General features: G+C 57.7%; 1 protein-coding gene across 1 annotated transcript in view; it reads right to left on the reverse strand.

Moving 5' to 3' along the window:
- The window catches only part of POLD1 (DNA polymerase delta 1, catalytic subunit), a gene marked incomplete at its 3' end in the record, with an annotated part of 18,726 nt that extends 9,329 nt beyond the window's left edge, over window positions 1–9,397 (reverse strand). Inside the window, 6 exon segments of the mRNA XM_023748791.1 lie at window positions 78–269; window positions 354–390; window positions 392–501; window positions 1,181–1,294; window positions 1,664–1,869; window positions 9,358–9,397. Coding sequence (XP_023604559.1) covers window positions 78–269; window positions 354–390; window positions 392–501; window positions 1,181–1,294; window positions 1,664–1,868 — 658 coding nt within the window.
- Between the last annotated feature and the right edge of the window lie 1,879 nt (window positions 9,398–11,276).

Consider the following 11,276-nt stretch of genomic DNA (forward strand, 5'->3'; position numbering starts at 1 on the left):
TTGATTCGATGTTGGGTTTTGACGGGGAAATGCTCTTAAATAATGAGGTTCGTGAGCGTCTTTGCGAACATGCCTGCGGGGGACAGAGGAGGCTGGCACCGGCCCAGGGGGACCCCACCGGCTCAGCCCCGGGCGGCACTCACTCTCGCGGGAGCACAGCTCCACGGCCAGCACGGCCGGCCCCTGGAGCTCCTTCCCCGCACGCTGGTCCCGGCTGATGGCCCCGTTCAGCTCCCGCTGCAGGTCACCCAGGTGCTCGGGCCCAAAACCTGGGGGTGGGAGGGCTGGTCAGGAACGCAGGGGCCACCAGGTGGTCAGGAGTAAGAGGGGTCTTCTGGGCCGGGGCCACTCACCCGGGGGCGCTGGGGTGTAGAAATAGGGGGCGAAGCTCGTGGATGTGGCAGCAGACGGAGATGCCCTCATCAGTGACCCCGAAAGCGCGGAGCACAGGCACGGAGCTGGGGGATGGCGCAGGCGCCCCAGGCAGGGGCCGTGCTGGGCCTGGGGAGGTGACAGGTAAGGCAGGTGCCCCTCACATTCCTCAAAGGGCCCCCCCGGCCCCTCCCGCACTGGGAGCACAGCCCCCATTCCTGCAGCTTGAAGCCCTTCCGCCCACATCGGCTTCTCATGGGTCGTCTCAGCCCTTCTGTTTCCACCTGCCCCTGCGGTCCATTTCCCACCCACAGCTAGAGGGAGCCCCCTTTATGAAAAAAAAAAAAAAAAATCTTGAAAAAGGAAAATGGACTTGGTGTGTTGTTATGAACTTGAACACGGGTGTAGGTTCGTGCAATCACCACCAAAATTGGGGATCGACCTGCAACCCCTGCAACTGAGGTACATGCCCTTGACTGGAATCGAACCCGGGACCCTTCAGTCCTCAGTCCGATGCTCTATCCACTGAGCCAAACTGGCTAGCTGTCATTTTAAATAGCTCCCCTGAGCTGCCCCTTTGCAGTCATAGCCCCCTCCCCACCCCAGCCCCTGGCACATGCACCCCGACCCCCTCGCCAGCTTCCTCACTGCCCAGCCTGGGCAGCCCCAGCCCTGTCCCTCCCGCACACAGCCCTGGTCTCCTGGGTCAGCTCCTCCCACACTGAGCCAGAGGGGCTGACCGGGGCCCTGCTCCCCGCAGGAGCCCAGGGCCCCACCGACCACCCTCCGGGCCTGTCCCCAAACTCACCCACATAATGGTCGATCTCCAACTGCTGGAAGATGAGGGGTTCTGTCTGGGGGTCGAGGGGGGGTGGGGAGGGCCGAAGCCAGCGGGCATCTCTGGCTGTCGGGGAGAAGTGCCCTGGGGGGAGGGGGGGGTGGGATGACATGACGCTAAGTGGAGTCGGGATCCTCCCTCAGACATAAGTACCCGCCCTCCCTCCCAGCCCGGCCCAGGCGGCTTCCCAAAATGCAAAAGGAAAGTCCAGGTGAAGGTGGTGGGCTTAGATCAGGCAGGGAAACTCGGAAGAGATTGCCAAGCCGAGGGGTCAAGGTCAGAGTAAAAGCAGCAGGCAACAGAGGGGGCATACTGGCATGGGGTCAAAGGCCAGCCCGATGTGGAGCTCAAAGTGGGCCAGAGGTCAGAGGTTACAGGTCAGCTCTGTGGCTGACTCTCAGTTCAGAGGCAAGAAGGGTAGGGGGGCGGGGGGGCTCCCACTCCAGGTCTCACGGTCGGCAGCCCCCTCCTGGGCCGACTGCAGCTCCTCCTCCAGCTCCTGCAGCCTGCGCTCGGCCTCCATCTCCTCCATCAGCGCCAGCTCCTCCTCAAACTGGGATGGCCGAGGGGCCTCATCCTCATCCCAGAGGCCCCCGCGGGCCCGCTTCGGGGGCACCCCGGCCCCGGCCCCCGGGCCCGGCCGCCGCTTGTCATACATCCTGGGGGCCAGTGGGGGCTGGGTGAGGGCTCCTGTCCTCCCCACGGCCTCCCGCGGCTGAGCCTCAGTGCTCTGCAGGCCTCCGAAGGCCTCCACCTGGGAGCTGGCGCATCCCCGACGCTGCCACCATCAGTGTAACTACGCCCACTCCCACCCGTCTAACCCTTTCCTCGCAGGCCCGAGCCCTCCACATCCTTTCACCAGTTCACCTGCCCCCTGCAGACCGGATGTCACGGCCCCGCACGCCCTGCCCCCCTCTCCGGCACAGCCTTGGTCCTTAGCTCACCCCTTTCTTTCCTACCAGCTGCCCCCGAGACCCCGCCTACCCATCACCCAGCATCACCCACGGGCCAGGCCTCTGTTCACCAGTGGCTGGGAAGTGCCCCCTGTAGGCCAGTAAGAGAATAGTCTAAGGAAACACACACTCAGGTATTCAGGGGTAAATGGCCATGATGTATACAAGCTACTCTGAAAGTTTTTAAAGTGTGCATGCAAATCATAACACAAACAGGTGAAGCTGGGTGAAGGGTGAACAAGTGTTCTTTGTCGTGTACCTTCCTACACATTTGAAATTATTAAAAAAGAAAAAGTTGTAGCCCTAGCCGGTGTGGCTCAGTGGATAGTGCTGGCCCGTGCACAGAAGGGTTAGCAGATCCATTCCCAGTCAAGGGCACGTACCTGAGCTGCAGCTTCGATCCCCCAGCCCCCGTCGGGGCATGTGCCAGTGGCAACCAATCAACGTGTCTTTCTCACATAAATGTTTCTCTCTCTCCCTCTCTTTCACTGTCTCTAAAAATCAATGGGAAAATATCCTTGAGTGAGGATTAGTATGAAAGGAAAAAGGGAAGGAAGGGAGGGAGGGAGGGGGGGAGAGAGAGAAAGAAATGAGGAATTGTAAAACAGTACGTCTCCCATGGCTGAGACCGAGGATTACAGAACCCTACAGCAGATCCCAGACCCAGACGGGAGGGAGGAGGGGGTTCGGGACAAATCAGCTGTCCCAGGTTCAAGGGAACACCTCTGGATCCCATAACTATCCCCCCAGATCCTCAAGACTACATTTCCCAGGATGCACTGCTAGGCGGTGGTCACAGGATCAAGTTCTAGCTCATGGACTTAGGGTGACTGTAAGGAGTGCGACGTTCAGGACAGTCCGAAGAGGAAGCCTGCCCTCCATCCTCTTCCAGACGGCCGGAGCGTGAATGTGATGGCCACGAGCCAACCTTGACCACCAGGACAAGGCCAACATTGCAGGGCACACAGAGCGACAAGACGGAAGGAACCTGGGCCCTCAACAGCCTTCTGGAGCACAGCTGCCTACCTTTGGATAGTTATGTGGCTACACAGATTGGTATCATGTCTGGGCCACTGTGCTTTGGAACCTCTTTGTTACGGAGTTTAGCCTAGACCAGCGGTTCTCAACCTGTGGGTCGCGACCCCTTTGGCGGTCGAACGACCCTTTCACAGGGGTCGCCTAAGACCGTCCTGCATATCAGATATTTACATGACGATTCATAACAGTAGCAACATGACAGTTATGAAGCAGCAACGAAAATACTTTTATGGTTGGATCACAACATGAGGAACTGTATTTAAAGGGCCAGAAGGTTGAGAACCACTGGCCTAGACCATGACATCACAGAAAAATTCTGGACCGGGGTGTGTTACAGCAAATGTCGGTCCACAATGGGATTATCTCTCAGCATTAAAAAGGAGGCAGCTGCCCTGACCGGTTTGGCTCAGTGGATGGAGCGTCGGCCTTCGGACTGGAGGGTCCCAGGTTCGATTCTGGTCAGGGGCATGTGCCTTGGTTGCGGGCACGTCACCAGTGGGGGGGGTGCGGGAGGCGGCTGATCGATGTTTCTCTCTCATCGATGTTTCTCTCTCATCGATGTTTCTAGCTCTCTGTCCCTCTCCCTTCCTCTCTATGGAGAAATCAATAAAATATATATATATATATATAAAAGGAGGCAGCTACTGATATACACACAGGATGGACGTATCTCAAACATGTGTAAGAGAAGCCAGACACATGAGTGCATATGGGGAAGGTGGGAGTGACTGCAAATGGGGAAGGGGAATGTTCTTCCATTCTGGGCTAATGGGAATGTTCTAGAACTAGAGAGGTGGTGGCTGCACAAAACTGTGAATGTCCTAAATGCCACTGGCTGTGCGCTTTAAGATAGTTAATTTCACCTCAATTTTCTTTCCTTTTTGTTAATCTTCACCTGAGGATATTTCTTCCATTGCTCTTCAGAGAAAGGAGGGAGGGAGGGAGAGAGAAACATTGATGCGAGAGAGACACATCGACTGGTGCCTTCCACACGCTCCCTGATTGGGGTGGGGAGCAAACCCCAACCCAGGTACGTGTCTGTGACCAGATATCAAGCCTGGGACCCTTTAGTGCACAGGCTGACACTCCACATCATTTTTTAAAAACCGAGTATATATTGTATGACGGCATTACACAGAGTTCTAGAATTGACTGACCTCTGATGCTAGAGACCAGGCTAGCGGCTGCTTCTGGTGGGAGAGACTGACTGGGGAGGGGCATGGGGGAATTTTCTGGGGTGACAGCAACATACTGTACATCCAACTGTACGCTCGAGACCGTGCGTGCCACTTTATGCAAATCAGACCTCAATTAAAAACATAAAAGGGGGGCGGCCATAACCCCACATCCAGGGGTTTATGCTGCAGATAGACTATCGCACGATGAAAAACTGCATTTACGAGGTTATTTCCGGCGGCATTGTTTGCCATCTCAAAAGCCTGGAAACCACCTAAATGTTCTCCCCTGGGGGACTGTTTGAATAAATCCCATTAATTCCGCCCGGTGGAATATTACGCAGCTGGATAAAGGAATGAGGAAGCGCTCTGTGTGCTGACCTGGAGGGCTCTCAAAGACCCATTGTTAGGGAGCGAAAGCAAGGTACGGAAGGGTGGACTTAGAGTGTTATCTTTTGGACTCAAAAAGTTGTTTAAGAAAATGCGGGACACGGGAAGCTGAGGGGCTGACAGGAGCCCCGAGGAGAGGCCTGGCCTGACCTGGCAGAGAAAGGCACAAGGGGGCTGCCCTGGGTCCACGGGCTGTGGCCAGCGGGGTGTGGCGGGAGGGAAGGTGTCACTAGCAGCAAAGTCGAGGTCCCTATCCCAGGCACCATCCTAAATGCACCCTCAGGAAGGCAGCGTTAGAAGGAAGGAGGCCCCTGTGTGTTCCCTCAGCTGCCCTGGCACCAGACGGGAGCTTGGCAACTCTGTGCTCCCTTCTCGGGCCTTGGGTAGCAGATCCTGAGCAGCGCCCGCGGCAGTAACACAACGCTGAGTGCCCGCTCTGGGTCAGGCGCTGGCTTCTCTGTGACCCGCACTCCCTCGGTGTTCTCACTGCACTTCACCTCATCGCACGGCATTGTGTGTGTGTGTGTGTTTTAATTGCTTTTAGAGATCGAGAAAGGGAGAGGGAGAAAGAGAAGCTTCGATGTAAAAGAGAAACATCCATCGGTTGCCTCTTGTACGCACCCCAACCAGGAATCGAACCTGCAACCTGGGTATGTGCTCTGATGGGAATTGAACCCACAGCCGGATGCTCCAACCAACTGAGCCACACCGGCCAGGGCTAACCTCGCGGCTTTAAATGCCATCTCCATGCCCATCACTCCTGCCTTTGTGTCTCTGGCCCCGACCGCTCCTCGGGCTCCAGGCTGACCGGTCCAGCCGCCCACTGTGAGGACGTCTCTCCGGGCACCTCAGACCCCAAAGCCAGCCCCTGATCTCGCCCCAAACCTGCTCCTTGCACCTCATGGACTGTCTCCCCCTATTCAATAAATGACAGCTCCCATCAGGCCGACAACTGTGGAGTCACCTCAACTTCTCTCATCCCCTCAGACCACGTGCTCACTCTCTCTGCAAATCCCGTCAGCTCTGCCTCCCAAGAGACCTAAGTCCCACAGCTTCTCAGCCCCCAGCTACCGGCCTGGCCCCTCTGTTCTCGAAGACTGCTGCTGGCTTCTTTATTTTGCCCATTGCTGTTGGTCTGTCTCCCCCTGCTGGAAGATGAGCTGTGAGGGCCAGGACCCGTCTGTTTGTTTACTGAAATACGGCAGGAGTCTACTAGTGTCGGACACAGAGAGGGTCCTCGAGAAATACCTGTTGAGCCCTAACCGGTTTGGCTCAGTGGATAGAGCGTCGGCCTGGGGACTAAAGGGTCCCAGGTTCGATTCCGGTCAAGGGCATGTACCTTGGTGGCGGGCACATCCCCAGTAGGGGGTGTGCAGGAGGCAGCTGAATCGATGTTTCTCTCTCATCGATGTTTCTAACTCTCTATCCCTCTCCCTCTCTCTTCCTCTCTGTAAAAAAAATCAATAAAATATTAAAAAAAAAATAAAAAGAAATACCTGTTGAATGAGTAAAGAGCCTTTCCAGGGCTCCCTCATTCCACCCCGCCACCCTCAGTATTCTCCACACGGCAGTCAGCAGGATCCTGTACAAATATGTCAGATCAGCCCATCCCCTCCTCTGCTCAGAGCCCACCCCCGGGGCCCGTCTCATGCTGAGTTAAAGTCCTTATCATGGCTCCCAAGACCCTGCACAATCGCCTCGTTTCCTTTCAGACACCCCCCCCACTCCCCCCCCCCCACTCGGCTCCAGTCACTTGCCTCCTCTCTGCTCCTTACGCGCCAGGCTTAGTCCCTGCCTCAGGACCTTTGCACACGCTGCTCCCGCTGCCCGGCCAAATGTTCTCCCCCAGATGGAGCTATGGCATCCTCCCTCCCCTCCTACCGGTCTTTGTTCAGATGTCACAGTCTCAGTGAGGCCTGTTTAAAAGCGCACCTCCAACCCCTTTCCCTGCTTTATTTTTCTTGCTGCCACTTGTGACTGTCTGGCGCCCTGTATCAGTTCTCCAAGTGCGGCCCCTGGATTAGCAGCCTGAGCTCTGGGTGGGACCTGGTTGCAATGCTAACGGTCGGGCCGCTGCCCGGACCCACTGAATCCGGCCCTCAGGAGTGGGGTCCAGCTCTCAGCACTCAAGTCTGAGAACCACGGCTTGTCAGTCGCACTTCCTGCCTGTCCCCACAGGGAGGACGGGAGGTCTGAGAGCAGGGCCTAGATCTTTTGTTTGCTGCTGTGTCTCATGCATCTCTGGCGAGCGCCTGGGACAGAGGACACGCTCAATAAACAGCTTCTAGAAGAATGAAGGAGGGCACGCATGGAATTGTCACAAAAACTTCTGAGGGAGGTGCTGTTGTCATCCAACACATACAATTACTAGGACCCAGGCCCAGAGAGGGGAAGCTACCTGCCCAAGGCGGCACAGGTAGCTCAGAGGGAAGCCAGGGTCCCAGCCAGGCAGGCAGACTGCGGAGCCTACGGCTAAGCAGCACTCCAGGGTGCCGGCCTCCGGGCGCACCGGGTAAGGTACACAGGTGAACTGCCCTCTGCCCAGCAGGGCAGAGCCCGGGCCTCCCCGCCTCCTGCTGCCCTTGTCATGCCGGGGACCATCGGGCCTGTGTCTCAGACAGGGACCCCTCAGAGGGCAAGGCAGGGCCTGGCGCTCCTCTGAGCTGCCAGCGTCGCCCAGCACAGGGCGTGGCCTTGGGAAGTGTTTGCTGAACGAAACCCTCCTTTTTCTCGGCCACCTCACTCCAGACTGACCCTCTGCCCCCTCGGGGCTCCCACTGAGCCTTGTGCTACTTGTCATTGCACATGTGCACCCCAAGCTGGGAGTGCTTCAGGCTGTGAGCTCCCCCCAAATAGGGTCAGAGTCTCGCTCACGTCGGGGTCCCCAGCACAGGGCCAGTTTAGACTGCTCTCGAGTGTCCCCAACCCTGTGAGTCTTCCCCACCTGAACTGAATTATTACCAGTTCCCTGGTGCCCAGCACAGGACCTGCCACAGAGCAGCTGCCTGGAGGCCTGAAGCAAGGGAAGAGCATTGCAGCAGGAGGGACGGGTGTGGCAAAGGCCCCCCCTCCCCCAGTGGGGAAGGAACCTAAGAGATGGGAGGCCTGGGTGGTGATGTGTAGGAAGGTGGAGGGGGCAGGGAAGGGGAGAGATGTGGCAACAACAGATTCTTGGAGTAGGTGGGGCTGCAAAGCCAGGACACTGACGTCACCCTGCTCTCTCTAAACCCTGCCACTCACCCCATCCCAGTGGTTCTCAACCTTCCTAATGCCGCGACCCTTTAATACAGTTCCTCATGTTGTGGTGACCCCCAACCATAAAATTATTTTCGTTGCGACTTCATAACTGTAATTTTGCTACTGTTATGAATCGTAATGTAAATATCTGATGCGCAGGATGTATTTTCATTGTTCGCGACCCACAGTTGAGGACCGCTGAAAGCTCTGCCTGCAGAGCGACGCCCCCAGACCCCGTTCTCCCTCAGCCTTCTCCATCCAGCCCCGCGTCCTGCTGGCTCAAACCCCAGACAACCTGAGCCTGACAGGTTCCTTCCAGCTGCTTGCCTTCTGGCTGGTCTCCCTCCTTCCCTCCAGCTACCAGTCCATCCGCCCCTGCCCCGCAGACCAGCTTCTCAAATCGCAGGGCGGGGTCACGTGGCTCCAACGCTGAAAACCTCCCACGACGCCCCGCTGAACCCAGAATAAGAGCCAAACCCCCCAGCAAGGTTCACAAGGGCCTACGGCAGCGGTTCTCAACCTGTGGGTCGCGACCATCGGAAAACACATGTAGCATATCAGATATTTACATTACGATTCATAACAGTAGCAACATGACAGTTATGAAGTAGCAACGAAAATAATTTTATGGTTGGGTCACAATATGAGGAACTGTATTTAAAGGGCCAGAGGGTTTAGAACCACTGCCCTACGGGATCTGCTTCCCCACCTCGTCCCCACCCTCACCTGCTCCCTTCCGACCTCAGGGCCTTGGCACATGACGGTCCCTCTGCCCGGGTTTCTCTTTACGTGGCTGACTTCTCTCCAATGCCACTTCCCCCGAGGGGCCATTCCTGCCCACCGCAGCCAAGGCAGCAGGTGCCCTGCTCATGCCCCTTCGGACCAGGCATCAGAGCCTGAAGGCGCTGCTTCACCGTTGCTCCTGACTACGGGCCCGCCGACTGTCCTGTCCTGTCCCGTCCTATCCTCTCACTAGTTCGTGCAGCAGCCCCTGCTTCCGCAACACCGTCGGGCACCGAGCGCTCAGTATTTGGCGAATAAAGTACAACACCAGGCCCCCACGTGCACAACTCAGTCCTCCCCTGCCGCCGGGATCCGGTGGCCCCAAAGACCCTCCGGAAGGCGTGCCTCATCTCGCCCCGGGACCGGGTGCCCAGCGATGTGAGCCCAGCGGCAGGCCAAGGTACCCCCGGCCCCGTCATCTCCCCGCAGGCCCCCGAGCCAAGGGGGTCCCTCCCGCCGCCACGCCCTAGCGACCCCTCACGACCCTCTCTCAGGCCTACGCGCCGGCGCCTCAAGCCCCCTTCCCTGCCAGGCGGGGTCCCCGGCAATCCCCCCTCGTCCCTTTACTCACCCGCTTCAAACAGCGTTTCCCGCCACGGACTACGCCGCCGTGACCCCTGACTTCAGCGCGCGCAGGCCCAGAGCCGCGGCGCGCCGAGCAGGCCACGCCCCCACGCCCAGATAGAGCTAGACCACGCCCACCACGGCACCGGGCCACACCCCCTTCTTCCAAGTAGGGGAAGACCACGCCCCCTCCTTCCAATTGCAGGCAAATTCTCGAAAACACCCGCCCCCTGTTGACTTACGCGGCCCAAAGCCACGCCCCTCCTTGCGGCTGCTTCGCGGGCACGTGAAGGCTGCGCGCGCAGCCACCCTGGGGCACCACCCCCCACCAGCCCCCGGGCGCTGCGCGCGCAACCTCCGCAACCCCTCCCGCCTGCTGCCCGCGGGGGCTTCCGGGGACCAGCTGAGCACCGAGCATCCTGCACCCGCAGCCTGACGTCCGCCCTCCCTGCAGAACCTGCAGAAGCCGGGCTATTCGCGCTCAGGTCCCGGCCTGATCTGTTGTCTCACGGCCTCAAGTTTCCCCATCTGTAAACTAGACCTAGCGTGGGGCGGGCACACCAGTGGGGTGCCCCGCTCACCACTTGTAACTACTCTCATCTCCCCCGTCCTACAAACCACATAACCTTTCAGTAACCAGCCCATCTCTCGAAGCAAAACCCCCTTCACCCTCAACCAGTGCTGTCCATCCGGCTAAGACAGTGGTTCTCAACCTTGGCTGCACATGAGAATCACCTGGGAATCTTTTTAAAATCCTGATTTCTGGGCCTCGTCCTCCGGAAATTCTGTTTCTTGTTACTAATGTTGTGGCCCCACCCCATCACAAAGAAACAGAATTTCCAGAGGATGAGGCCCAGAAATCAGGATTTTAAAGATTCCCAGGTGATTCTAACGTGCAGCCAAGGTTGAGAACCACTGGGCTAAGAGAACTCCTCGGTGCCCCTCCCTGTTCTGAACTCACCAGGGCCTCTCACCTTCCACACCCGGCATCTGCCCTGCAACGTGGGGGCCCAGGCTCCGTGCTCTTAAGGTTTAGGTCCCGGCTAGGACGTGATCTTTGTGAAGCCTTGCCTTTCTCCTCCGGCCCCCGCCTCCCGCCTGCTGCCCCCATTCCCTTGCATCCTAGCTGTCCCCATGCACTCCCCCGCTGCCACCTCTGAGGGACTCTGTCTTGTCTGCTGGTTTCCGGTGCCTAACATCGTGTTTGGCACATGGGAAACGCTCCATACATACTAGAAGGAATGGCATGTGTTCCCAGAACGGACACGGGTGGCTTCAGCAAGGACTTGTCGACTGAGGGAACGTCCCAGTCCCCTCATCCACGTAAATTCTTTCATGAGCTGCCTCCAACTTGCCTTACACAGGGGGGTGACCCTGAGGCCATCAGAGGCCTCTCCTGAACCCGCCAGTGCCTGATCACTGCGAACACCCCTCCCACCCGCCTGGCAACCATCTAAAGCAGTGGTTCTCAACCTTCTGGCCCTTTCAATACAGTTCCTCATGTTGTGACCCAACCATAAAATTATTTTCGTTGCTACTTCATGACCGTAATGTTGCTACTGTGATGAATCGTCATGTAAATATCTGATGTGCAGGATGGTCTTAGGCGACCCCTGTGAAAGGGTCGTTCGACCGCCAAAGGGGTCGCGACCCACCGGTTGAGAACCGCTGGTCTAAAGGGCCAGTGTGGGGGAAGACCCTGGCGGCCCATCCCCAGCCCACCTCACACTCACTCTGGCTCAGAGCAGGTTTCTATTCATATTTTATTTTCCCATTTTTTTGTGTGGTTTTTCTTTCAGTTTTTATTAAATAAAAGCAGAAGGAGAGGGACCTGCGTCTCTCAGGCTGTGGCAGAGAGCCGGGGCCTCCCTCCCTCTGTTCAAGGTGCACTGCGCAGTGGGCTTGAATGTAGCTGGGCGGGGAGAG

This window comes from Myotis lucifugus, unplaced genomic scaffold, assembly GCF_000147115.1.
Source record: "Myotis lucifugus unplaced genomic scaffold, Myoluc2.0 scaffold_1816, whole genome shotgun sequence".
Taxonomy (NCBI): domain Eukaryota; kingdom Metazoa; phylum Chordata; class Mammalia; order Chiroptera; family Vespertilionidae; genus Myotis; species Myotis lucifugus.